Source organism: Mucor mucedo (genome assembly GCF_025094135.1).
Source record: "Mucor mucedo strain NRRL 3635 chromosome Unknown EV154scaffold_23, whole genome shotgun sequence".
Lineage (NCBI taxonomy): Eukaryota > Fungi > Mucoromycota > Mucoromycetes > Mucorales > Mucoraceae > Mucor > Mucor mucedo.
Genome location: NW_026252307.1, coordinates 35,679 through 60,612, shown reverse-complemented (window position 1 = coordinate 60,612; position 24,934 = coordinate 35,679). Strand labels below are relative to the sequence as shown.

Sequence of the window (24,934 nt, the reverse complement as noted above, 5' to 3'; positions counted from 1 at the left end):
TATAATAGAGATAATCATGGCACTTCAAGGTGGCTGATGTAACCTTTGCATGTTATCATATTAATGTTATTATTTAAATGTATGTCTTAAACTTGTATGGAGGATGATATGAGATCAAACCTGTCCATAAAATAAATGATATTAAGTAATTATACGAATTATATTTAGGATTATCAAATGGAATATTTAAGAAATGTAGATAGAATAAGATACGTATATATAGCCTCGATCACAACAAAAACTATTATGTGTTATAAACTTAAAGGAAGAATTAACATTTAATATCGTGTGACATTTAGCCTTTTTCTGCTTTCGATGCCCAGCTTCTATATCGCATTCTTATATAAAGTTTTTGAATAAATTTGAACTTATACCTACACTTCAAGAATCAATTTGCACTATCTAAGTCCTCAATATTTTGGAAGGGCTTTACCCTGTAGTACAGGCCATCCCAAGACGTCAAATTTTATATATTCAATGATCACGTAATGCGGTGACGGCCATCAACCATAGAATTTACCAAAAGACCAACGTGATTTAATCAAAACAAAAGACGCTTGTTATTTTATTATTAAAAACATGATTACTTTGATCAACATTTCAAACTATTTTTGTATAAAAAATGGGCTATTTATTTTCGGTTTCCGATCTTGAGAGCACCTACTTTCTTTTTCCTTTTTGTTGTTCAGAGACAAGCTATGACCACAATAACGATCCACGAATTACTACAGTCTACAAAAAGTTGTAGCTCTATCACCACAGAAGCAACTCTGACGGGAGAATTGTCTCTTACAACAGAATTCGGGGAAGATACCAAGCAAGGCACCATTCGTCTCATTGACAGAAATACCAGAGAATCAATTGCATGTCTCATGGATCGCTTCTCTCCTGACTTCCATGCAAGTTTAGTATCGATCGAGCAATGGAATTTCATTCAAGACGGCTGCTTATTTCTCGAGTTTAGAGCCGACGACACTTACCGAGACGGATCCGATCTTTCCATTATTCGCGAACACATTGTTAGAGAGAGTGAACTGTTCCGTACGACTTTCAAGGCAAAAGTGTACCACACGCCTCATGAACAGCTTCCTCCCAATGCCACTAATCTTGTTGGGAAAGTAAAGGCCATTACAGGTCTTCGTATTCGTCGATATACACCTGCCACTTTCCTTGTGGAGCTGATTGACAAAGAAGATAATGAATCCATTTTTATCAGTTTTTCTGGGGAGGAATTCATTGCTTACCGCTCCCACTTTCAGATTAACAGCACTTACGCGTTTCAAGGACTAGAGAGGGCAAACAATCAACAGTATCAGTATTCATTTACCTCTGCGACAAAATGCTGTGTAATTACATCTTCACAGTACCTGAATGAAATCACAAAAGTGCCACATGTATATCAGCCCAATGTGAATGTATCGCAATCAGTAACATATGGAGGCCAGGTCACTCGAGTGATCGACTCTTTATTCGGAATATATGAAATAGATAACCTATTTATCCTCAGTCTTTTTAATTGTCCAAGCTATGAGCTAAATATGCCTTACCGAGTAAACACCAGAATAGTTGTCCACAATATTCACGGAGCATGGATTCATTCCGGTAAAGAGAATAGCAATTTGTTGAAAGCCTGGAACAAGGCCAGTCCTTGCGCTGTAATGGGATCGTGCAGCAAAACACATGTTGATATCATTGAATTCTCCAATGATTTAAATGTGACATGTGAAAACATGGAAGTTATGACAAACCATGTTGAATTATACATTGAATGCGTTATGAATTTCGCATCATTCGCGGAACATATTCGACAATTGGAACTATACGAAAGTTTGAACAATCGATTTAATGTAGACTGGACCCCAAAGGATTTTATGGCAATGTTTAAAGCCATCATGAAATATGTTCTTGATGATACAAAACGTGAATCTGAACGTTGTGTTGATGACTTTACTGATTTTACCACTCATCAAGTCGATTGTTCTAAGACGAAATCGGATCAGTCAGAAAATATTTACTTAGATAGCTACTTGACGCTTGCAAGTTTAAAGGCGAATTTGATTGCACAGCTTCAACCTTATGAATCCAATATTTATGGTGGCAGCAATATCCGTGTACCTGATGACGTTTCTATTCAGTCGTCACTTTACAAACAAGACAAGTCATATGTCGTGGGTCTTGTAGCGATGAAAAACGATGGTAGGGTGATGCTAAGCGAGCAAGACACAGAGATCGAACTGATGACCTCAGCACAGCTCGTATTTGGTGGTGTTTATATTATAAAAGAAGCAAGGATGTTTGAAGAAGATCTTTCTTACAATCATGCCTATGAAAGCGAAAGAGAAGTTATCAAGCACACGTATATCACATGCGATGCGCGAAACATGTACCTGGTACGACGACCGTTGACACCCAAGTTTCATATGGAAGGACAATTTGACCCATATAAAACTGCCGGATTTACCTGCACGAATCAAGACGTTCAAAATTATTCTGTGATACGTATTTTGGAAAAGTATCCGATTCAAACCACTTTTTATAGCACTCTGGACAATCCAACCCCAATTGTATGCATGGAATCGCGTATATTTGTAGAGATTTATCCGATTGGTGCACAATCCGATTTGAGAAAAGCAATTCTGGTAACCAGCAGCCGTACCAACACTTTAGACTATAACAAAATCTGCCAACCGGACGATTGGTGTATTATTTCAGGCATGTACGAAGGACAAAGCCATACCATATATTTGAACAAGGAAACGAATCATATGTTTCAAATTAACTTGCAGCCTACTACAACACAATCCTCAACACCTATTACACCTGTCATAGTCTCGAATAGCAGACCCAATGATACGACACGACAAATTCTCAGTGTCTCCCAATTGACCAGAGAAGCTTTAGCACTAGACGAAACCTACTTGAATCGATCATACCTTTTTTACGATCGGCCTGTTCATGTACGTGGTGTGGTGATTAGTAAAAAAATCATGAGTGGATGGGGAAAAACAGGTCCTTTAGAAGAACAAGCAAGAGATCTGTATGACCAGCTCGGTGTTGGTACTGGTACATTTGATCGAATAATACAAGTACAGTTAAGACAAGAGGATACACCAGAATTTATTACGATTTATATACCTTCTACGAAAATCCACTATCCCGTTGGTCTTGTACCTGGAGCCGTAGTCACCTTTAGAAATTTGTTAAGAAGATCCAATAAGAATGATAGCGGTGTTATCTGTACCACGTCGGAAACCTCATTGATCCAAGTCAACGCTACATTACATGAAGAACCTGAAATGGCTAAGGATGGAATCATCGATGGCATTGCCCAGAAATATGTCCGCAATTTGATAGCGATTGATGAGGCTAATGACAACGGCGAAGTATTCAGGATTTACTGTAGTGTCCACTCAATTTTAAACGTGGAATTGAAGTGGACATGTAAGCAGTGTGCCACTGACTTATTAAATGGACTTTGTTATCGTATGTGCACCGGTGCGTCCCGTTGCTTTGTTGTGTCAGCATTTGTGGAAGTCAGTGACGGATATGATGTTATTCTGGCAACGGCGGATGGTAAACATCTTATGTCGAATTTAATGCAGTTAAACGAGAAACAACAGAGTGGACTCGAACAACTTGCTTTGGAATATGGTGCCATTAAATACAATCAGTTCAAGGGATGTCGTGTTCATTCTAAAGAGGCTTCAGGACCAGCAGGGGCAGCTGCATTTCAAGAAAAGCAAAGGACCTTATTAAACTGTACCTTAGATACAATGTTTGAAAAGGCTAAAACCATAGGGAATAAATGGATATATGGCACGCTGATGAAGAGTAAGCGGGATAGGCCATCCGACCCAATGCTGGAAAATCTCCAAGTTGCTGAGGTTCAAGAACATAAATTCTATGAACATAACAAGAAAAAAATCAAGGTTCTCGATATTAGAAACGCAGATAGTGTGGCCAATGCTTACAATGAATTGCTAAAAGCTTAAAAATAAAAAATAAAAAAGTCCTTTTTTTTTCAAATAAAACAAAAATGAATCCTCCTGAACATCCGGGCAATCCTAAATGGCAAGTTTTTAACGATTGGGTAAAAATAAAGCCATCTCAGTCGATCGATTACAAGAAGAATCAGGAAGAGACGATTGAGGAAAGTTTCGAACGTTTTGGTTTAGAACAAGAAGATGGCGATTGGGGTGATGCATCTGAAGCCCAAGATGCCGGTTGGGGCACCTCCACTGGTAGTGGCTGGTAGACAAGAGCTAAAAAGAGGCCAGACATATATCCCGAAATGCTAATAAAATTCGCTCACTAATATCTATTGGATCATGGAATACTGACTTGATCATTAAGTATTGAAACGATCGTGGACAAACTACTTTTATCTAAAATATCGGCCATTTCTTGCTTAAACAATTACCAATAATGAAAATCGTTGTATTGTAATAATATAAGACAAAAAAAAAGAAGAGGGATTGGGAAATTAAGCGTTGATTTTATTATAAATTACTATTATTTTACATGCGTTGTTATTATTTTTCTGGCGGTGTTGTTGTTGATCTGCCTTGTTCCGAATTCCAAGAGTTGGCCTCGAGCTCATTGAGTTGGTAATGGACGGCAGAGTCACGAAGATTACTTGGGAACATGGGACTTCTTGGTGTAGACTGAGTACTATCACTATAATACGAGCTTGCGCGTTGAGCATTTGTTACAGCCAGATGCATGGACGAGGTAGAGCTGTCACGCCAATTGTTTCCTTTATAGTCCATGTTATCATTGAACCCAACCCACTGAACAGAAGACACCGATTTTGCCCCCAGTGAAACTCGTGATTGCAACGCACTTGTTTTAGGTGAGTGAGGGTATTTGCCATCTGGGGTGGATGGTGTTGTTGGTTGCAATAATTTGGATGCACGAAGCTGAAATAAACTTGAGCTTCTGTCCTTTTTTCTGATGATTTCATCCTGTTGTGACCCTGAGAATAGGTTTAGGGTGAGTCTTTTGAAACCTATGCTTTCTCGTTTTTTAAAGTCGTTGCTTTCTTCAGAAAGAATGCTCAATGGTTGATTTCTTGTTTCCTTGTTAGATGCAAGCTCTATTTTGGGTATAGTTCCGCCTAGATTAGTTGACCCCGCTGATTGGTGAGAATGATGGTATTCGTCTGCAGAGAAACGAAATTCTGCGCCCAACGAAATTGCGCTTATACGGCTATTACTGCTTTCACGAGAAAGGGCCAATTCAGGGAGACTCAAGAAATTTCTGTCGGCTAGTAAGCCTGTTCCAGCGATTCTGTTTTCTCCTTGAAATAAAACACTAGCCTTCTGTTTTTCCTCTTGCTGCTGCATGCTGTACATAGGTGTTGGTGACTGACTGAATCTGGCGGCTCTTGACTTTTGATGGATGCTTTGTTGTCTATGGTGTCGTTTTCTCCAGATGAACAGACCGATACATATTGCTACGATACCAACAACACTAATGATAATCCCCACAATAGCACCACCGCCCAATTTGTGCTTTTCCTGTGCTGTGTCTTGCTCGACACTGTTTTTGTGGATGATGATTCTATCGCCGTTCGTATTACTAGTGCGAATCCACTCCATTTTGGAGACATCAAGGAAGATTGGATCGGTTGCTAAAGAAAGAGGGCCATTTTGTCCTCCGTAATACAATATCACATTTTCGTCGCCCAACAATGTGCTTGCATGACCTGATCTCTTATAATAATCAGTGTCTGGCTGATTTGTATTGTACTGCACTCTTTGCCAAGTCATTTTAAATGCAGACTCTACATTCAGCTTCCAAAGGTCATCCAGAATATTACCCCGGGATTGTTCACCACCAAATAGTACATGCTTATTGTTTTCAAGTGAAATCATACTCGCATGAATACGTGCAGTCGGCCATTCTGCAATCGAACTACTGGTAGGTGTTATTGTGGTTGAATTAAATGTAATAGTGTCAAACCATGTGCAGCTATCTGATAACCCTCCTTCTAAATGTCGCCCAAAGCATGAAATCAACCACTGTTTATATACAATTGATGTGTGGCCAGCCATACTCGGTGTTACTGTGGTACCAATTTTTTTCCAGGATTTGGTGATAAATGAGTAGCTCCAAATGCTATCTTGTGATTCAATAAATTTCGGTTGCTCCTTGTTCTCGGTTTTTGTTGGCACATGCTCACCACCGATAATATACAATTCTGTGTTCATCAATACTGAAGTATGTTTGTATCTGCCAGTTGGTGTATTCGTTTTCTGCTTGGCAACAGATGGGGTAGAGGGTATAAGAGGGGGTGCTTCCTTATTTTGTTGCTGCATTCCAAAAACGGAGATAATTGAGTTTGAGGGAACGTGTAAATGAGATGTATGGCCAATCGTTGGAGGTATTGTCACTGGTGGTAATATTTTTTTTACATCAGGACTAGAAGATAGAGAAAAATCTTTTTTGTCCAAGTGCAGGGTGAATATGGATGATGATGATGAGGCAAATTGAGTTTCAGTGGCGTTTGAACTAAGTATATCCATGCCGCCAAGAACATAGATCGTACCATTTGGAAAATAATGTACAGTTGAGTGCTTCCTGCCTTCAATTGATGCATGCACTGTGGATTGCAGCAGTATAGATGAAATGAATGTTATATGAATCGTTATTGCTTTCCAGTATTTCATTTTGGCTTGCTATCTATCTATATATAAAAAAAAATAATGAAAATGAATGAAAAAATATGGAAAATATAAAAATCGAGAAGAATGAAAAAAAAGAATGGGAGAAAAAAAAAGGTTTCCCACTCAATAAAAAAGGTATGCAAGGTATAATTTGTGTCTGGATTTGGAAAGAAAGAAAAAACAAAAATAGCAAGATATCTTGATAACTTTCTGGTTAACAAAAAAAAAGACGATCTTTATTTAAACTTTCTATTAGGCTAATCAACATGTGTATAATTCGCTTAAATGAATATTATTTAGCCTCGGTTCAGACAGCGCTGAGCCAAAAAAAAAAAAAAATCGCCTTTTCCGTTTAGTCCAAAATCGACCTTTATTTCTTGCTCAAGTGTCTTTACACGAAACAAATTGATTAAGTGGGAGGCGTGATACATTAAATCTATATGCTATCACGATACACAAATATCTGTACCGACAATTTTTATTTATCGCCTCTTTCATACGTTTTTGATAATTTGGTTACACTCTCTGCTAATAGGGTCCCAACGAATTAATAAATATTCCCCGGATGAGAAGATCTACAAGACTGCTATATCCTCAACGTAGTACAGTTCGTCTTTGTTTTCTTTTCAGTGCAACATAGTCCACAAGGATTATGGGTGACAAGACCAATCCAGTTACATTATGCTTTGTACACTATTTTATAATAAATTAAAAGTTTCTCGGGAGCCTTGTCATGTTTTTCATTGTTTTTACATGAGGATCCTTAGAGGTTTACTTTTTTTTTTTACATGTCATTGCGAACATTCATGGTATTGTTGAGTTTTAAGTTTAAGATAAAGCTTACACAGTGTTGCGGGTGCTATTATTATCCTGTCAGAAGCGTGGCAATATTCTACTACGATGCGCTGAAATGTATATTTGCGAATTATGAAACATAAAGACTCCATCATTGCATATTATGTAATGTTTTCTTCAATCAATATATCCGTTGTCTCGAAAGACGCATTCGACTTGACAAGGGTTGATTGGGTTTCATAAAAGTGGCATATGAAGATGGAACGAATAGAACCTTTTATGGCATGTTGCAGTCAATAGACGAAATCTCAACAAAATAACAACAACCTTATCCCGGAAGTAGTATGACGAACAGTCCCCAGTTCCAGACTCTCTTCATATCTTGCAGAATCATTGCCATGGAGACAGGAGGCAAAAGTCAAAGGCAAGAATATTACCAAACTTGCTTGTGATTCCTCAGTCAGAAAGTTTTGGGGTTTTCCTCTTCCTCCGAATATCTAATGGCTGGACGCGTCCTTGAGCAAACAATTATAATATGTATCATCGCTTTTGACGATAATAATGAAATCAGAAGCCAGACGAGATGTTAATGTTACAGGAGGGAAACCAAATTGAATAAATCATATTGCTATTGATTATTCTTCCGTGTCAAAAAGAATAAACAAAACATCATAATTGGAAATCGTAATACCGTCATTATTTCTTTATATAGAATAATATTTATTTACAATTTCTAACATACGGACATCAGGAAAACAAGGAAAAAAAAGCACAAAAGAGGAGTGGGGGGGATTATGCAAAGAATTGCTTTGTTGAATGATATGCTACTTTTTTTATGCCCCTGCATACAGATTTTCTTGAAAAGAATTTTGTTAAATTACATGTATAGCTAGGTAATATTTCTAGTGGCAAAACCAAAGAGGGACATGCGCACATATATCTAAGTATAGAGTTGAAGAGATAATAATGTACATACAGTATTAACTGCAGTACATCAAATTACAATAAATAGAGACTTAATTTTTTTTTTACCCTTCTTTTTAGTTTGTATATTCTTCTCATTTTCCGTACCTTTTTTTTTTTTAACAAAAAAATATTTTATTATGGCTGGTAGTCATTTGCAATATCAAACAATTGATGTGGACGTTGTGTCGCCTGTTCCAGAGCCGGACGAATTATCTTGTCTGTTGACCAATACAACTCCGAAAGGTAACAGAAAGAATTCAACCCATCAAAAAAAACCTCTCTTTAATATTGAGATTTTGTTCTAGATTCCAAATGGACAAGATTAACCAAAAGTCGGGCTTTTAGTTTACTGCCTTCTTTTTTACTTGGTACAACAATCTGGTTTGGCGTTACACCTACTGAAGAGCTAACGGTGACAGCCATTCATTTATTAGCCGTATTTTCGAGGTTTGTCACAAAATGCCCGTTTCTTGGTTTTTTTTTATTATTATTATTATTTGTTTATTTAATGTTTAATCCCACAGTTGCATATTTGCGCTGATTACAACATCTGTCGATATATCGATGCTTGTCCTCACTGGTCTTACACTACTGGCAGTAACGCATTCATTTGAATGTGTGGATCATGCCACAGGATTGATGACCGAATGTAGATTATGTGGTGAAACCGATCCTTTATCGGGAGAAATTTTTGATTGTAAGCCTGGAAAGGAATCTTTCAAGCAATCTCTTGAAGGTTTTTCGAGCTCAGTTGTATGGCTTATTTTTGCCGCTTTTCATCTTGGTAAGGCTGTAGAGATCACAAAATTGGGTCGCAGGTTGTCCTTGATGATGATCAAGGCGTTTGGTAAACATACACTAGGTCTTGCTTATGCTATTGTATTTTCTGGTATGTAACTACTAGTATTGTAAAATGTCTCACGCAAGGGAAATAACTTTACTTAAATTCTCTCTCCAGAATTAATATTGGCTCCTTTCGTGCCAAGCAATACTGCCCGTGGTGGTGGAATTGTACTGCCCGTTGTGCATTCAATCGCAACAACATTAGGTTCTACGCCCAACGTTAATCCTGAAATTGGTAGCTTCCTTATTCTTGTTGGCAGCCATGCTAACCTTTTATCGGCTTCCATGTATCTCACAGGTAAATATTTTTTGCACATAAATTTCCTTTTTTTTTTTTCACTGGTTTTCGTCAATGATAAAACCTTCTTTTGGCGCCCCCCTTTTTTTTCGCGGTGAATTAAATATATTTATTAGGAATGGCTGCAAACCCTATTGTTGTAGCTAAGGCCAATCAATTGTTCCCTGATATCAATTTTGGGTTCATGACCTGGCTTCAGGGAAGCATTGTGCCCGCATTAGTTTGCGCCATTTTTATCCCATTGATCATCCGTAGAAGTTTGGGCTTAAATACTGGTAGACCCGAAAGAGGAAAGCATGCAAGAGAGGGTGACAATGTTATACAACATGCTCAGATGGAACTGAATAAAATGGGTCCTGTCTCACTGAAGGAATGGGTAAAGTGAAATGAAATTATTCTGTGCTGATATGTAAATTGTTACTAACGTGTAGATGGTAGCAACTTTGTTTTGTTCTTTTGTCTTGTTTAGGTATGTGGGTCACATCCAACATGACACAACTTGATTCCACACTGGTTGCATTGATTGGTATTGTGGCTCTTTTACATATGGGAACTATTACATGGAAAGATGTTTCAAGCAACACAAATGCAGTAAGTCGTCATGAAATGAATGATTGATCAGTCTTCTAACTTAATTATATAAAAAAAGTGGGATACTCTATTTTGGTTAGGAGGTTTTGTTACTATTGCTCATCAATTATCTCAAGCCGGAGCTTCTTCTTACCTTGGACATAAGATTTCCTTTGCAATCCAACATTTTAACTTACCCCCTGTCCCTGCTCTTGCAGTCTCCTACTTTTTGACCACGTTTATGTTTTCTTCTTTGAGTGCTCACACTGTAGCATTTGTCGGTACCTTTTTGGATGCGGGTCATGCATTAGGTGCGCATCCAATGATGTTGACCGCATTCATTTCATACTTTGGTGCTCTTGGTGGTTGTATGACCAACTTCTCTACAGGTAAATAGAAAAAGAGAGAGACGGATATATAAATGGAAACATGAAAAATAACAAAACAAAAAATCTTATTTACAGGTAGCGCAGCCATGTACTATGCGCCTGGTTATGTTGCCCGCACAAAATGGTTTATTGTTGGTGCCCAATTAGCAGTATTTTACTTGGTAGTTTACTTTACTGTTGGTGTTACATGGTGGGGTTTCTTGGGTTGGTTATAGACAAGTTTATCAGTGAACGTTAGAATAAAATTTCGATCAGCGACGAAATAAAAATCAAATAATTCACTCATGCATTTAGATAGAAATGAACAAAAGAAAAATACATTTGTTATTATTAAATACATACACTGCTAAAGCAAGTGTAAAACCTATTATTAGAATATCCGAATTCATATTTAATGACACAGATAACTGCCTTATTGCATGCGTATGTAACTCTCATTTTTAAGTCTCTTCATCCACACGAGTTACCTAACTGAGATTGATCTTAAAAATTTGAACAAAACATTCTTTTTTTGCCTCGTTTGGCACACTCAAGCAAGTAGTATTTACATTATAGATATGTTGCTAGATGTATATAAATCACATAAAAAAATCACAAAATTTGTGTATTGAACAGTTATATGTGCTGCATTTCGCGTCATGTAAACAAAGATGCGAATATTTTATAAAGTTGTGATAGTTTAAAAACAGATTTTTCTGTACAGGTTGTTTATTGTAAATTAATTATTAGTAATACGTTATAAATAGCTGTGTTTCTATATTGGTTATACAATCCAGTCCTTAGTGGCCGCCTTGAATACATGCTGACCCATTAATTTAGCCACTAAAGCACCCATTGCCTCTTGCTCCACGATCACTTCAACAGAACCTGCTGCGTAAGTTTGCCAATAGATTTGATTCTCTGCACTACGCTCTTCTTTTCTTTTATCCGATTCCTCTTCTAAATTAAAGGAATCTCTTGATGAGCCTTGTCCACCAGGGGGTAAAATGCAAAGTTCATCATAATGTTTGTGCCAAAGGATAGCTTGACGTTGTTGTAAGAGTTTTCTTGCGATTTCAGCCGATGGAAGAGATGCGGGTAAAGCTGATTTTGTACGAAGAGAGCAAGCCAAAGTAAAGAGGTAAACGTGAACGGACGCTGCCAATTCTTTTCGGTAAGCGTTCATTGGGTTCATAATCTGTCTACGAACATCCTTTGAGATAAAACCCTGTGTCACTAATAAATGTTCGATCCAGTACAACATTTGCTGCTCATGTTGCAATATTCCACGATAAGTCTCAATAGGAAAAGCCCCTTTTGTGATACGAGGCTCCATTTCTGCTAGAGCCAACATTTGACATGCCAACTCGTGCTGTCTTTTCAAAAGCGCCGTGTTACTTTGCGCCTCCTTCAATACAGAATTGTAGTGGTGCGACAGCGTGTTTTCTTGACAGACAAGAGAAGCGACCCTAGAAAATTGAATACCAGTATTAATGAGCAGGTCGGACAAATGAATTCGAACATCATTTCGAGCCCAAACGGGCCACGCGAGTTGATCCACAATGAGAACTACCAAAATGGCAAGTAATGCGGTAAGAGCTCTCTTCCAGACAGGTGCAAACAATGATTCGGCATACACATTATCACTGTAGTTGGTAGAGTTGATGACGGCCAAAGTCAAAAGAGAAATAAAGCCGATTCGAGGATATTTTGATCCAAGTAGGCCGTACCACATGGGAACTTGAAACAATATGGTCATTAGAGCCAAAGCATAGGGACGTTCATTTCGGTTCGAAACCAATATACAAATATAGCCTGCAACGGCACCAATCACTGTAGCAAAGACACGGAAAAAGCATTGCAAAGCTGTTGATCCGACTGTAAAGTTAAAAACAACCATGGCAGATAGTAGAGCCCATTGGCCGTGATTTTCCTAAACAAATAATAAATGAGTCCTATGACTCCCCAAACGTAAAAAAGAAAAAGAAAAACTTACATTGTACAACTGATTAACACCGGGTATAGGAAGCCATGCCATCAGGGCTATGATTGTCATGGTAATTGTGAATTTCATGGCATAGCGTACAGGGTCTGTTTGCAACCATTCATGAAAGTAATATAGCCATTTGTTCCATGCATGCGATCCGGGAGCGTTCTGCAAAGGTGTTGTCTCCTGATCTCCGTCCTCTGTCCAATCACTTTCGACGGATGCTCTCTTTTGGATAGAACCGCTTCCTCTCTCTTCGTCATTGATTACCCGAGAAAAGGTACTGACTGAATCCTGCCTTTGTAACAAATGATGTTGGTCGAAAATGACTTGTTCGGCGGGATTTCTTTCACCCTTTGCATTTTCACCAGCTTCACCAAGCCATTTTAAAATATTGACGCGAGGAAAGAAGACACGAGGGAATTTGCCGAAATACTGTTTTCTCTTGATGAGTTTATCAGCCTCATCTTCAAGCAGTAAGAGTTTATCACCGAATTGAGTCAAGGAAAATAGGATGGTGTAAATTAAAAAATGATCTTCTTGAGGCTCTGCTCTACGCTGTTCGTATTCTTTTTGCAGAATGATTTTTGCTTGTTTTAAACTCTCTAATCCAACGGTTAAATCATGTTGGTGGGTATGGTGTGAGCAAACATGGGTATAATTTTTTTCCTTGGTTATGGCACTGTTATCTTGCAGACGATGGCGAATACAGCGAATGACGGAAATACAAATTTGGATGAATACTTTAATCTCGGGTTGTACGGATGATTGAAGTCTAGATATTAATTTGTATTCAATTCTTGAGACTGTACCATCCACCTTGACCGCTTTAGCTAAAGCAACCATGTCGACTTCCCCTTCGATAACAGTTAAATCTTGTTTTTCTAAATCTTGTGAAGATGGGGTCTGTGGTTCGGAGGCTTGACGGGAAACAATGTGACCTTCACGTTCGACGGCAAGAGAGAATCCATAGAGATTTTTCGATAATCCTTCCATAATTCGAGCTAAAGATTTGTACCAGGTTGGACAATAGTGAGAAATTACGATTTCGTATTTTGCTTCTCGTCGTGAAGTTTGCATTTTGGATATATCGCCATCCAAAGTTTTGATGATCTGACGTAATTTTTGAGATACCGAGAGATCGCTAAATGATATTTCGCATTCTTTCAAGACATCAGTTTTAATAAACTCTAATACGTTTTCAATGGATGATATAGCGCTACCCAAGGCATTTCTACATTGATGTATTAGATCACAATGATACAATAATTAGATAAATAAAAACTTACTCCGATCGTTTAGCGGCAGTTTCTGGCCAGAGCACTAAATTGACAGCCAGAGCGATTGATCCACCAATGATTACAGGATAGAAGATTCCAAGAATACTCATGATGTTGAATTTAGTGTTATAGATTCCTTTTGTTAGACCAAAGAACGGGATGATGAAAGCTTGCAATGACGGCACAAATAAACGTGGGTATTTCAATCGAAGATATGCTGTGATGAAGACTGAGATGAAAAAAGCGATTGCGGCAATGATACCCGCCCCATTACTGTAAAGTGAGGCTGAATCAATATGACTGTTATACACGGTACATGTGTAACTGATAATACCAGTCCAGAGACAAGAAGGAACAAGACACATAATGTTTAAGGCCATTTCACTGATTTGATTTCCTGCAGTAGAGCTAGGATTGAAGAACAAGGTTCCCAATGTCACCAAGTAAGGAACGGCACCAATATCCTGACTTACTTTTGGAACGAGAATAATAACAGTAGCAATTTCATACGCAATGGTACATTTGATAATTTTTTTCCATAAGTTAGTGTCTAGATTCACCAAGTCTTTTATGGATTTCATTTTTGACAGCAGAAAGAGAAAAAAAAGCAAGCGATAAAGAAAATGATTTTTTTTAAAAAAAAAAAAATTAAAGTATTTATATATATATGAAATTGATCAGGTAAGCATTTGTAAGGCGGATTAAAAAAAAAAAAAGGGGTAACTAAATAAGAATTTTATGATTCTTCCGACGGATGTTCACTGCTTTTACGTTTCTTTGAATGGACACTGCTCATTTCATCAACATTATCCAATTCTCTCTTTAAGTATCTGTTTTCCAATTTGACTCTTTCCAACTCTGCCTTAAAAACTTCGACCTGTCTGTTCAGTTCACTGATAGCTTGATCTGTTAATAACTTTTCAAGTGTCCATTTTTCTAATGTAGCAGCTTCGGTATCTTTTAATTGTCGTATGTAGACAGCCGCACGATTTAAGATGGATCCTTTATTTTTTTCACAGCCAGGCACTATCCGGGCAATCTCATTGATTCCTTCGTTAATATTTTCACGACGTCTTCTCTCAACTTGCTTGTGATTCTCACGGCGTTGTTTGTGCCATTCGTCAGATCCCACAGGAGGCTTTTCTTCCTCGACTGCTTGTTGTTGAGTCTGTTGCTGCTGTGGTTGTTGTTGTTGTTGTTGCTGTTGCTGCTGCTGTTGTTGTTGTTGGATCTGCTGCTGTTGTTGTGGTTGTTGTTGTTGTTGTTGTTGCTGCTGCTGCTGCTGCTGCTGTTGTTGTTGTTGTTGTTGTTGTGATGCTTGTGGTTGTGGTTGAATAGCTTGATTTTCCATGTCGTGAAAACCTTCACCATTACTGCTATGACCCATTCTCATTGATTGGTGCAGTGCTTCCAGAGAGGCATTTTGTTGTGGTGTGATGGTTGCCCTATCCCAAAAGGTGTAAGCAACAAATAGAAGCCGCCCGATAAAGACACAAAAAAAAACACTTACCATATTTCATTATCGACGGAGCCGTAAGTAGTAGAACTAGGTACGGGAGTACTTGTGTTTTCAGCTTGCTTTGCACAAGAGATTTCAGTGTTCTTCACTTGTTGCTCGTTTTCTTCAAGTTTGGTCATGACCTATTAATACCTGTAAGATGAAGAGGTCCTCCTTTCTCACGGGCAAAAATAACGTACCTGAGGTGTTCGTGAAGGTGTAGCTGTTGCGTGATGTTCTTCCGACATTAATAAACTCTTTTTCTTATTTTTTGCAGATGATGCTTCTCACACCTATTACAATCATGTTAGAGTACTGCATTGACAACAGCGAGAAAATTTAGGAGCTAATGATAAAAGCCAGCTTTTATTGTAGTGGGTCCTTTTGCCGTTTCGTTTTTTATTTTATTTTTTGTGCTGTGCTTTTAGCTGGGCTTATTTTTCAGCATCCTAACTTCTCGTGACTTTGTGACGTTTTAGCGTATAAACTCACCTGACTTAGGCTTAAAGGTAAAAGGGGAGGGTGAAAAATATAAAATATAAAAACGAAAAAAATAGTAGAAAGCATATTGTCCAACGCGTTAAGATTGGTTGGACGGCCCAGCTGCAAATTTAACAAGTCACGTGATGATGTCATATGCTATGGTTTTTTAAGGTTTTTTGGCCGTGTGATAAATCATCAGATGAAAAACAAATGCAACAAATGCAGTATAAAGTATACCATGAGCCATCACTCAACCGAGTGAACATGTCAGTGTCACAACATACGCTATTTATAGCATACATGGTTTAGAATGGTTCTTTCGTCTAGTTGTTCCTATTGTTTAAAAGAAACGAGCTGAGTCCCGGCTCAATGTATGAAATGGCGTCAGTGGTAGATTGTGTTCAGGTAGTTTTCAGTCTTGTATTACCATCATATTTTAGTCTGATATGAATTCATTGAGTATATAGACATAGACATAGTGACAGTTAGTCATTTATCAAGATGCACGTATTACTTTTATCTTGGAGGTCATTCGAATGTCTTGTATGCTCTATAGAGATAGACTGTTACCAAGAATGAAATGTACTACGCTTTTCTTGACCTGCCATCATCTTGATGGGTAAATTCATGTTCCGAACGATGCATTTTCTAGCGACTTTGTGTTACTTTTTAAACAACCGGCAACGGCTTTATAAACTATTTTTTTTTCTTACATCATTCTACTCTTTTTTCCTCTTGTTCTTTTATCCATTTTTGTTTTATATCAACTAAAAAAAATGGGTGTCTTTGACGAAGTAAAATCTAGAAATTTCTCTCTCTACGCACAATGGTATAAATAAATCTGGAACTTAACAGCTTGACACATGCTAATCATAATACTGCTTTATTTTTTTTTTAAGGCTTGGTATCATTTCTATTATCCGTAAGTTCTCGGGTGAATAATAATTCAATCATTTAATCTTACGAAACATTTTGTTATATTAGTATTGATTGCTTTAGGTATTGTTGGATTTCTTCAACATTGGATCTTTAGTGTGGTGGGATGGTAAAGTTGGATGTATCAGAAAAAAGAGAATTGTGTGGTGAAACTAAAGTTTTGATTTTTTTTTGTTTCGGTTGACAGGATTATTGCATTTATTCTTGTTCTTGTAGAAATTCCGTTATGTTTAAAGGTAAAAAAAAAAAAAAAAAAAAAAAAAAGGTTAATAGGATAAGCATACAAGTTCTCAAACATTTCTATAGTTCTGCCCTACCAGCCCCAAATTGTAAGCTTACACAAGCTTTCTTCTTTTCTTTTCTGACACGATTATTTTTATCCTAGTGATGGCTTCATTGCGTATTTCGAAAACTGTTATTTCCGTGCCATTTTATATTTGGTGTAAGTAAACAAAACAAACAATAAGAATCTTGGCATTGATTTTTTTCTTTTATATATATTTTTTTGTATGGTAGATTTGCCGTGGTAATGTTCCTCTCGAATTTGGTCAATGTCGGACCTCTTATTGCTTGTGGTGTTTCACTCCTGCTTGCTTCAATCTGTTACGGTAAAATATAGTTAAGACGGATTGTTACACAGACGTACTGATCCAGCTTTCAAAATAGGTATTGCTGCTTTCACAGGTCAAGCATTTGCCAGTTCAAAGTAAGTTGAGAATAAAGGAGAGAAAGAGAGAAAAGAAGGAGAGATTCCCTGCGTAGAAACAAAGGAATGAAATATTGATAATAAAATTAATAGAATACTTGGTGGAACTGGTGTCGATAATGTTGTATAAAGTGGAATAGTAATAATAATAACCAAATAATCTTTCTGTGTATTCATAAAAAAAATAAAATAGTCTTACAATCAAGGGGGTGTTTTTCTTTTGTTTGTATTTAAAAACCACTGAAACCCAACCTTTTCTTTTCTTCTTCTTTCTTGTTTTCTTTCTTATTTGGTTGCCAAGAAAGGAGAATGGAGAAATTTAAAGAGGTAAGTCATTGGATTCTTTATTATAAAGGATAGCTTGGGTAATCCGTAAGTTATAGAAATTAGCACTTCTTCGTGCCGAAATCGATGGTGCTAATACGCGCGCAGATGAATATACTGCCACTGTGAAACAACTAGAAGGTGAACACATTCAAAAGGATCATGAACTTCACTCTTTACAATCAAAGGTTAAATTGTTGGAAAAGCAGCTGGATAAGACTGAAGCTCAAATTCAGACAGCTTCGACAAAGTACGTCGCTACATAAATAAAATCATATTGAAATAATCACACTGTTTCTTGTTAGTTTTCAGGAAGCTGATCTTAGAGTTGAGCAATTGGAAAAGAAGACAACTCAACTAGAACAAGACTTGGAGGCTGCCGAAAAGAGAAACGAAGAATTGAAGGACCTTTATAAGGCCGCCAAAGAAGAAATGGAGGAGTTGGAGCGTCAACTGGAAGGCGTTTAAATAATCTTTAATAAACAACACATTTTTGTTCCTAAATACTAAGGTCATCGTCTTTCGACTGTACCTTCGTAAACTAATAGTATGAAAAATCAAGTTTTACTACTCCTTTGGACTCTGTCTTTTTTTTTTTTTTTTTTTTTTTTTCACAATCATACGTAAACATGGCTCGGCCATTACTGACCGTGACGTCAGTATTCGTACCCACATTTGAGCTTTTTTTTCAACCAATGGCCGATATTTCGGCAGCTATGTAAAGAATTTATTTTAATTTTTTTTTTTCTTTTTTCTTTTCTTCTTTTCTAAACAACTTCAAGAAATGAATAACAACACAATTGAATCAGAAACACTAGCAAATCGCTCAACAGATTCTCTTTCAACTCAGGATGGAGATCAAATTTTAGATTTGGTACCACCTTTCCTTGTAAAAACAAAGACTCGAGAAGAGAAAGATTTAATGAGGCAACAATTCAAAAAACAAGAGTTAACAAGCAAAGATAGAAAAACATATAGCTGGCTTCAAAAATTTTATGCAAGATTTTCTACCTCATTCATGTTGGAAAATAAAGCTGCAACTGCCAGAGATCATTTAGGTAACAACTTGATTATTTCTTACATGCCACCTAGCAACCTCCTTATTTATTGATTTGTTTTTCATGTATTAATCCCTTACAGCCAACGAACGTACATTTCTAGCCTGGTTAAGAACGTCATTATCTTTAATTACTGTAGGCGTTGGTAAGTGAAAATCGAAAATTGACGTATAACAATCATCTAAATATTTGTGCTGGTAGCCATTACACAACTTTATCATTTAACTCCTCCCGGCGAATCAAATCAAGTTACACATGCTAAGGCAGGCAAATCTTTAGGTGCTGCATTTGTTGTCTTTAGTATCGTATTCCTTTATTTTGCAAATGCTCGTTATTTTCATACGCAAATAGCAATGACAAAAGGCCAATTTCCTGCCAGTAGAGGCGCTGTCATATTTGGCTCAACTTGCATACTAGCTGTCCTTATTGCCATGTTTGTTGTCATCTTATTGGATTTAAGGTAGTGCCTGTTTCTTCTAATCATATACCTTGTATCCTTCTATCCCTTACTAGATACACATTACATAACCTTTATAATTTGGCATTAATTTATTGTATACAACACTGTATTATTAAAAAAAAAAGTTTCGATTTTCCCCAAATATTTGTGATGTACGACTTTTTTTTGCATCGTGAGAATTTTCCAAACATCTTTTTATATCAAAAACGTTCTCGGCCTATCTTATTTTATGTCACACCAGTAATGTTTATAGCATTTTGAGCATCTCTCCAAACGTTGCATCAACCCACTTTTCTATTCTGTATGACGGTAAATTGGAGGCATATTTTTTTTCATGCGGACAACGACATCTTTTGTAATTGAAACTCAGAGAGACATTCAAAAATGCCTCGCAATAGCTATCAAAGTGTTCAAAAACTGAACACTACATGTTTTAGTCTCAGAGCTGTAAGCCTAAGAGTATTGCTACCACAGACGCTATATTGAAATGTGGTACTACTTTTTTTAAAGAAGGCAACATGATTCAATCCATTTACTGGCTTCTTTTTATCAGCATTAAAATAGCTCGTGGTACTTTCAAGTAGATGAAGCAGTTTTATCGCCCCAAAAGTGTAATACTTTTTTGTCGATGCTACTGATGTACTCTATAAATCATTTTATCATACCTATTTGAGGAATGAGCTCATGCCCACAAGAAAACTGAATGTTACTACAAAAATCTTGAATAGTAATACTCCGATTATATGGTGAAAATGTCTTACAATAAGACTACTGCAATCGATACATAGGCTCAAGCCAAGTAAAAGTTTGGCAGAGACTCGTAGTAAATTATTATTGCGTCCTGCCATCAAACTAAACTGTTTTCTTAATCTCACTTATCTATTCAGTTGGAATTTCTACGTTACGGTTTTTGTAAGAATATGTAGCTTTCAATTGCAATGTTCAAGCTCTTATAAATGAGCACAGTAGTATGAGCCATGAGTTTTTGGAGAAAATAGTTACCCATTATATGTATATCTAGATAATTCACGTATACAATCAACATAACCCTAGTAGGCAAAAAGAAACCGCAGTTTGAACATGCTGATCTGGTCTTGTTGTATATTTTAGCGATTTATGATAGCCAAAGCTTTATATTGGAATCCCAGGAATTATGTTTTACTTGTATGAGACATATTAAATTCTCCTGATAGTTTATACTATATATTAGACTTTTTCTGAAAATGAACAATCGGAAGAACCCGATGTTCATAGTTCTATAAAATTCAGCATTTACTGTAAATACACAAAGGACAAAACTAGATGTTCTAATTTTGCTGTGCTATGCACAAAGTTACAAGTTAAACCCATTTTTTTGACGTAAGCCATTGAAATTACTTGAACGAAAGTCAAGACGTTTTTTAAGACGTTCATAATAGAAATAATACTACATCGGCAATGAGTAAGAATCTTGTAATTGGGCTAAGATATAAGCGCTATTTACATTATAACAAGGATTGTTTATATGAAACCATATACAAAGCAAAGAAACCCCTTTGTTGCCTATTTAGGTCTCAACCGAACTAGCCTCACTTGTTATGCAGATAATTTACTTCTTGTAGTCCTGATATGAAGGTGCTCGCTGTTCTCATTATAAAACCGGATGTCAATGATCGCACCTTTGGGGAAAGGGAGTCGCTACTTTTCACCCCTCGCTTTCAATTAGTTTCTATAACAACATCAAACCAAGCTCTGCTAAATATATAGAAATAATCCAATAAACTGCGTTAAGCATGTATGCCATGACCTATTATGGTTAATCCTTGAAACTTCAACAAAAACCACATGGGATCTCTTTATATGAAAAATATGATAAAATGCATAAAGTCTAAATAAAATGTTTGTATGATGTTGAAAAGCGTAATGTAGACTGTAAAAATCATTCATGACAGCAAAGGATATAGATCGTGTGATGAAATATTAGACAGTTACTAACATGGTTCAAGCTAGATCAAGTTTATTATGAACAAGAATTTAACTAACAGATTTAATTTTAATCTTGAGATTTTTTTTCTTTCTTTCTACTAAATTATGATTTACGCCGGACGCTTTTAAGAAAGAGGTCTTTGCTTTTTCTTTTAGAAGTATTGTACACAAGTGTCACTTATCTGATCCGAGAATAGTAGAACGACTTCCAAACTACGACACAATTTGGCCTTGCCGGATCTGGAAATAAAAGGACAAAATAATTCTTTCGTAATAGCTCAAATACGAAACAATTTTTTATTGTTTGTTGCAAAACATTATGTGGAAATATAGAGTTATGCTTTCTGTAGCCTAATTTATGTTTTAGGAAAGCGCCTGGAACCTGCGCTTTGATGTTTCTGTTAAGAGATTAGCTTAATATTTTAAAGAATTTTTTGGTCAGTAAAAGTTAAAGCATACAGATCTCTAGTATGTTTGAGTAAGGCTAAAAAAACAGGACTCATGTATAAACTACTTTGACACCAGCCTCTGAAACTTACCAGGATCTAAATTACCAACTTTTAGTAAAAAAGTAAAGAAGTTTCTTTAGAAAGGTTCAATGATATTCTCGTCTTATCTTGTTACTATCATAATAGCGTTTGTAACACCAATACTCATTCAAATAAATGTAGGACCATTCTCTTTCTTCGCCTCTCTAGTCTTTTCTGAAATTTTTTTTGTTTGTTTGTGTATAAAAACTTAAAAACAGTGCACACATCAAGGTGTACAAATCTATTTTCAGTAAGTTTACGCCTAGGCCTCTTCTTTTATTTTTTTAAAGTTTTGTACTATGGTCAACAGCGGTAGAAGAATGATAGCTCCCAACTTTTTACTGGGAGTTAAGAATCAGATCAGAAAATCGGACTTGAAAATGCCGCATTCAGAAAATCCTGGGAAAACAGGATTTTTTATTAGAACGCTGAAAATCAGCTTTATACATTTGAAGTTTTATTGACAAGCATGCCGATATACATGTGGCGTATTCCATATGGGTTATATTGGGTAAAGCGCTTTATGTCATGCGAGTATAGAGCAACTAGGATAGTACTAGTTTTCGGCGTTGAAGTGAATGAGATGTACGACAATCAAAAAAAAAAAAAAAAAAAAAAAAAAAAAAAAAATATGAGACGGTCAAGGATCATTGTTGCGCAAACTCATTTTAAGAACAGCTCCGAAACGTAAACATAAGAATTAGCATTCACGCCTGTCAATAAAAAGTACTATACTGAAGACACGAATAATAAAAGCCTGAATAGAAACATTTGGTAAGGCTTTCTCCTCATATGACGAGTATCGTTCAACGCCTTTTTTTATCAAAAAACTTTTTAATTTTCTACATGTTTGTTTACACTGCTAAGAAACATCATCTGCTTCTAAATCAAAAAAAAAAAAAAAAAAAATGTGTACAACTCTTAATAGGCTTTCCCCTAACGAAACAAATATCACTAAGTGTCAAAATAAAAAACAAAGCTTGTTCAATCGTATATAAAGTCTCACTTTTTTTCTTCTGCTTCTCTTTTCGTATTTTCTATATTCTTTTCCCCTCTATCTTTCTTATCCTATAATACAATTATGGTTTCATTAAAAACTTACTATTGACATGCAATGCAGTCTCAATTAACGAAAAGCCACATGTGGTGCAGATAAAGGACATTAATACATCTGGTGGGCAATGGTAAGCAAACGTCTACTTCAAGATATACACAGATCATTCATGCCATATTATTTTATCTTAGTTCTTGGTGCGGTCGCTATGGTCACAACAGAGGCTTTTGTCCTTTGCTAAAATAACTTTGTGTTGTCAAGTTTATCTCACCACTCCCTCCTTCAAAATTATCTTGTATATAACATATCTTTAAGCATCCCAATTCACCTTACAAAAGCAACAGCATTCATTTAAAAATAAAACTTCAAAATTTTTCTCGTAACTTGTTTTTTTTGGAATTAAAGTTCGTGTATTATTATACACACAAGAAATACCCACATCCATACTTCCATTTTTATAATTTTTCAAAGTTCTCATTATCTTAATTCATATACAATACACAGACGAATAAAAGTAGAATAAAATAAACAGATTGGCGTAAAAAAAAAAAAAAAAAAAAAAAAAAGAAAAAAAAAAAGAAACACAATAACAGATAAAGTGTCTCACAACATCCCGGGTAGCTGATATTAAAAGATTTCGAAAATCGATTTTAATTTTCTTTTATGAAAACAAGCTTTGTATGTGCGTCTTACGAAAATTTAGCAAAAAATAACTGGGGTGGGAGCTATTGATTGTATCAAGGTTTTGTAAACATAAACAAGCAAGGATGACACAAAAAAGCTTATTTATCAAGATTTTTATTTTGCCCATCCGAGAGCATTTCAAAATTTTAAAGGAACATAAAACCCAATATTTTTTAGCAAATCCTCTTGGAGCAAAAAATAATAGACGACGCTTATTTGACTGATAGATCAAGACGAAAAATTTATTTTTGTGAGAATAAAGCAGCTTAATACTACAAGTACTTTGCCCTTTCAGTATAACACGATATATTTGTTCGGGAACGGAATAGATTTGTTTGTGATTATAACAGCCGGCACCATATAATACAAATCCGTGGTTATGGTACTTGTGTAGAGCACGCTTCTTATAAGGGATGCTCAAAATAGTCAATCCATACACACCTGTTCCTTTTTTTAGTGATTTTCCCTTGATCCCGAGTGGAACCATTTGTACAGCCTACGCTGGAGAATCTAGTCTTTTTTCAACTTGGATCCCATAATTAAAGTTTTACACAAGGCTTTTCAATTTATATAATTAGTTTGACATTAATCTCTAAACAAAAAAGGAGTAACATTGCGGCCCAAGAGCGTTTTCTTTGTTTTGTTGTTGTTGTTGTTGTCCTCCCTCAAATATTTACGTTGCAAGGAGCTATTTGTTTCTTCACTTTATTATCAGCAAAACATTTGTTTCAGAAATTGGAATCATAAGCAACGCGGCGTTATTTATTTTTTATCTTTTCAATACAAATACAACAAAAGAAGAGAAGTAATATGATGCTTGCTGGCGATCTATATTGGATGATATTTCCTTCTGATTGCTCTTCTCCCCCGAAGGAGTGCGCTTTTTCAATTGATTGGGTAAGAGCGTTTTTATATTTTCTAACCAAATTAGTAAATAAAAGACATTTTCTGTCTGTGAAACCTTTATTTTTTGTCTTAAACCGCGGCGATCACTTTCGTCATGGACATGACGTATTGAACAATTTATTTATTTAGCATCAAATTTAATTACATTATCCTTTTTTGTTTTCTCTTCAGTAAACAAATAATGAATTCTCAACAACCATCTTCCGGCGATTTGAGAGATATTCAACGCCAGCGTCAACAAGAGATCGATAGCAAGAGTGACAATGGAACCCCCACCTTATTAGAAAGACGTCGCTCAAAACAATCCAAAGAGTCAGAAGAAATCGTCTCTCCTATGCCAACTGGGGCCGAAAGAATGGCTGCTTTAAGGGACTTGGGTGCTACATTTGAAGAAGGCCAAAAAACCATTGCCAAAGTGGCAACTCCCACTGAAACTATTGTGCCAAGTTTTGTAGATTCTGAACATTTGGAGGTAAGATGATAAGATTGTTGTCAGATAAACTACACATACTTAATCATCTTTGTTTTAGAAAATACTTCATCAAAAGAAGCCTA

At 36.3% G+C, this 24,934-nt stretch overlaps 9 protein-coding genes across 9 annotated transcripts; 6 read left to right on the top strand and 3 right to left on the bottom strand.

Moving 5' to 3' along the window:
• Nucleotides 1–698: 698 nt before the first annotated feature.
• On the top strand, nt 699–3,992 carry EV154DRAFT_561113 (uncharacterized protein; the record flags this gene model as incomplete). Its single annotated transcript, XM_051605653.1, has 1 exon — nt 699–3,992. One exon carries the CDS (start codon nt 699–701, stop codon nt 3,990–3,992), a length of 3,294 nt encoding a protein of 1,097 aa, XP_051460020.1.
• Nucleotides 3,993–4,036: 44 nt separating this feature from the next.
• On the top strand, nt 4,037–4,255 carry EV154DRAFT_416559 (uncharacterized protein; the record flags this gene model as incomplete). The annotated part of the gene is made up of 1 exon (XM_051595742.1): nt 4,037–4,255. One exon carries the CDS (start codon nt 4,037–4,039, stop codon nt 4,253–4,255), a length of 219 nt encoding a protein of 72 aa, XP_051460019.1.
• A 277-nt stretch (nt 4,256–4,532) lies between these two features.
• EV154DRAFT_416640 (uncharacterized protein) lies at nt 4,533–5,771 on the bottom strand (the record flags this gene model as incomplete). Its single annotated transcript, XM_051595749.1, has 4 exons — nt 4,533–4,737; nt 4,975–5,070; nt 5,131–5,313; nt 5,368–5,771. The coding sequence occupies 4 exons, from the start codon at nt 5,769–5,771 to the stop codon at nt 4,533–4,535; spliced, it is 888 nt and encodes a 295-aa protein (XP_051460018.1).
• Nucleotides 5,772–8,547: 2,776 nt separating this feature from the next.
• On the top strand, nt 8,548–10,785 carry EV154DRAFT_600661 (Sodium/sulfate symporter). The gene is made up of 8 exons (XM_051607178.1): nt 8,548–8,672; nt 8,735–8,876; nt 8,954–9,318; nt 9,388–9,570; nt 9,687–9,946; nt 10,009–10,161; nt 10,220–10,529; nt 10,605–10,785. Exons 1-8 carry the CDS (start codon nt 8,567–8,569, stop codon nt 10,742–10,744), a joined length of 1,659 nt encoding a protein of 552 aa, XP_051460017.1. The 5' UTR covers nt 8,548–8,566; the 3' UTR covers nt 10,745–10,785.
• A 507-nt stretch (nt 10,786–11,292) lies between these two features.
• On the bottom strand, nt 11,293–14,155 carry EV154DRAFT_536947 (uncharacterized protein; the record flags this gene model as incomplete). Its single annotated transcript, XM_051604175.1, has 3 exons — nt 11,293–12,441; nt 12,505–13,729; nt 13,785–14,155. 3 exons carry the CDS (start codon nt 14,153–14,155, stop codon nt 11,293–11,295), a joined length of 2,745 nt encoding a protein of 914 aa, XP_051460016.1.
• Nucleotides 14,156–14,646: 491 nt separating this feature from the next.
• EV154DRAFT_409712 (uncharacterized protein) lies at nt 14,647–14,907 on the bottom strand (the record flags this gene model as incomplete). Its single annotated transcript, XM_051595359.1, has 1 exon — nt 14,647–14,907. A coding segment is annotated over one exon (261 nt), but the record flags the coding sequence as incomplete, so codon positions are not given.
• A 1,573-nt stretch (nt 14,908–16,480) lies between these two features.
• On the top strand, nt 16,481–18,302 carry EV154DRAFT_542727 (uncharacterized protein). Its single transcript, XM_051604536.1, has 11 exons — nt 16,481–16,585; nt 16,656–16,678; nt 16,741–16,801; nt 16,880–16,928; nt 16,999–17,021; nt 17,078–17,134; nt 17,209–17,300; nt 17,359–17,398; nt 17,492–17,522; nt 17,782–17,972; nt 18,028–18,302. Exons 1-11 carry the CDS (start codon nt 16,533–16,535, stop codon nt 18,188–18,190), a joined length of 783 nt encoding a protein of 260 aa, XP_051460014.1. The 5' UTR covers nt 16,481–16,532; the 3' UTR covers nt 18,191–18,302.
• Nucleotides 18,303–18,484: 182 nt separating this feature from the next.
• On the top strand, nt 18,485–20,986 carry EV154DRAFT_549724 (uncharacterized protein; the record flags this gene model as incomplete). The annotated part of the gene is made up of 9 exons (XM_051604884.1): nt 18,485–18,780; nt 18,863–18,925; nt 18,982–19,240; nt 19,494–19,549; nt 19,611–19,687; nt 20,029–20,039; nt 20,128–20,152; nt 20,451–20,599; nt 20,842–20,986. Exons 1-9 carry the CDS (start codon nt 18,507–18,509, stop codon nt 20,984–20,986), a joined length of 1,059 nt encoding a protein of 352 aa, XP_051460013.1. The 5' UTR covers nt 18,485–18,506.
• A 3,673-nt stretch (nt 20,987–24,659) lies between these two features.
• EV154DRAFT_387442 (uncharacterized protein) lies at nt 24,660–24,851 on the top strand (the record flags this gene model as incomplete). The annotated part of the gene is made up of 1 exon (XM_051595059.1): nt 24,660–24,851. A coding segment is annotated over one exon (192 nt), but the record flags the coding sequence as incomplete, so codon positions are not given.
• Nucleotides 24,852–24,934: the final 83 nt, after the last annotated feature.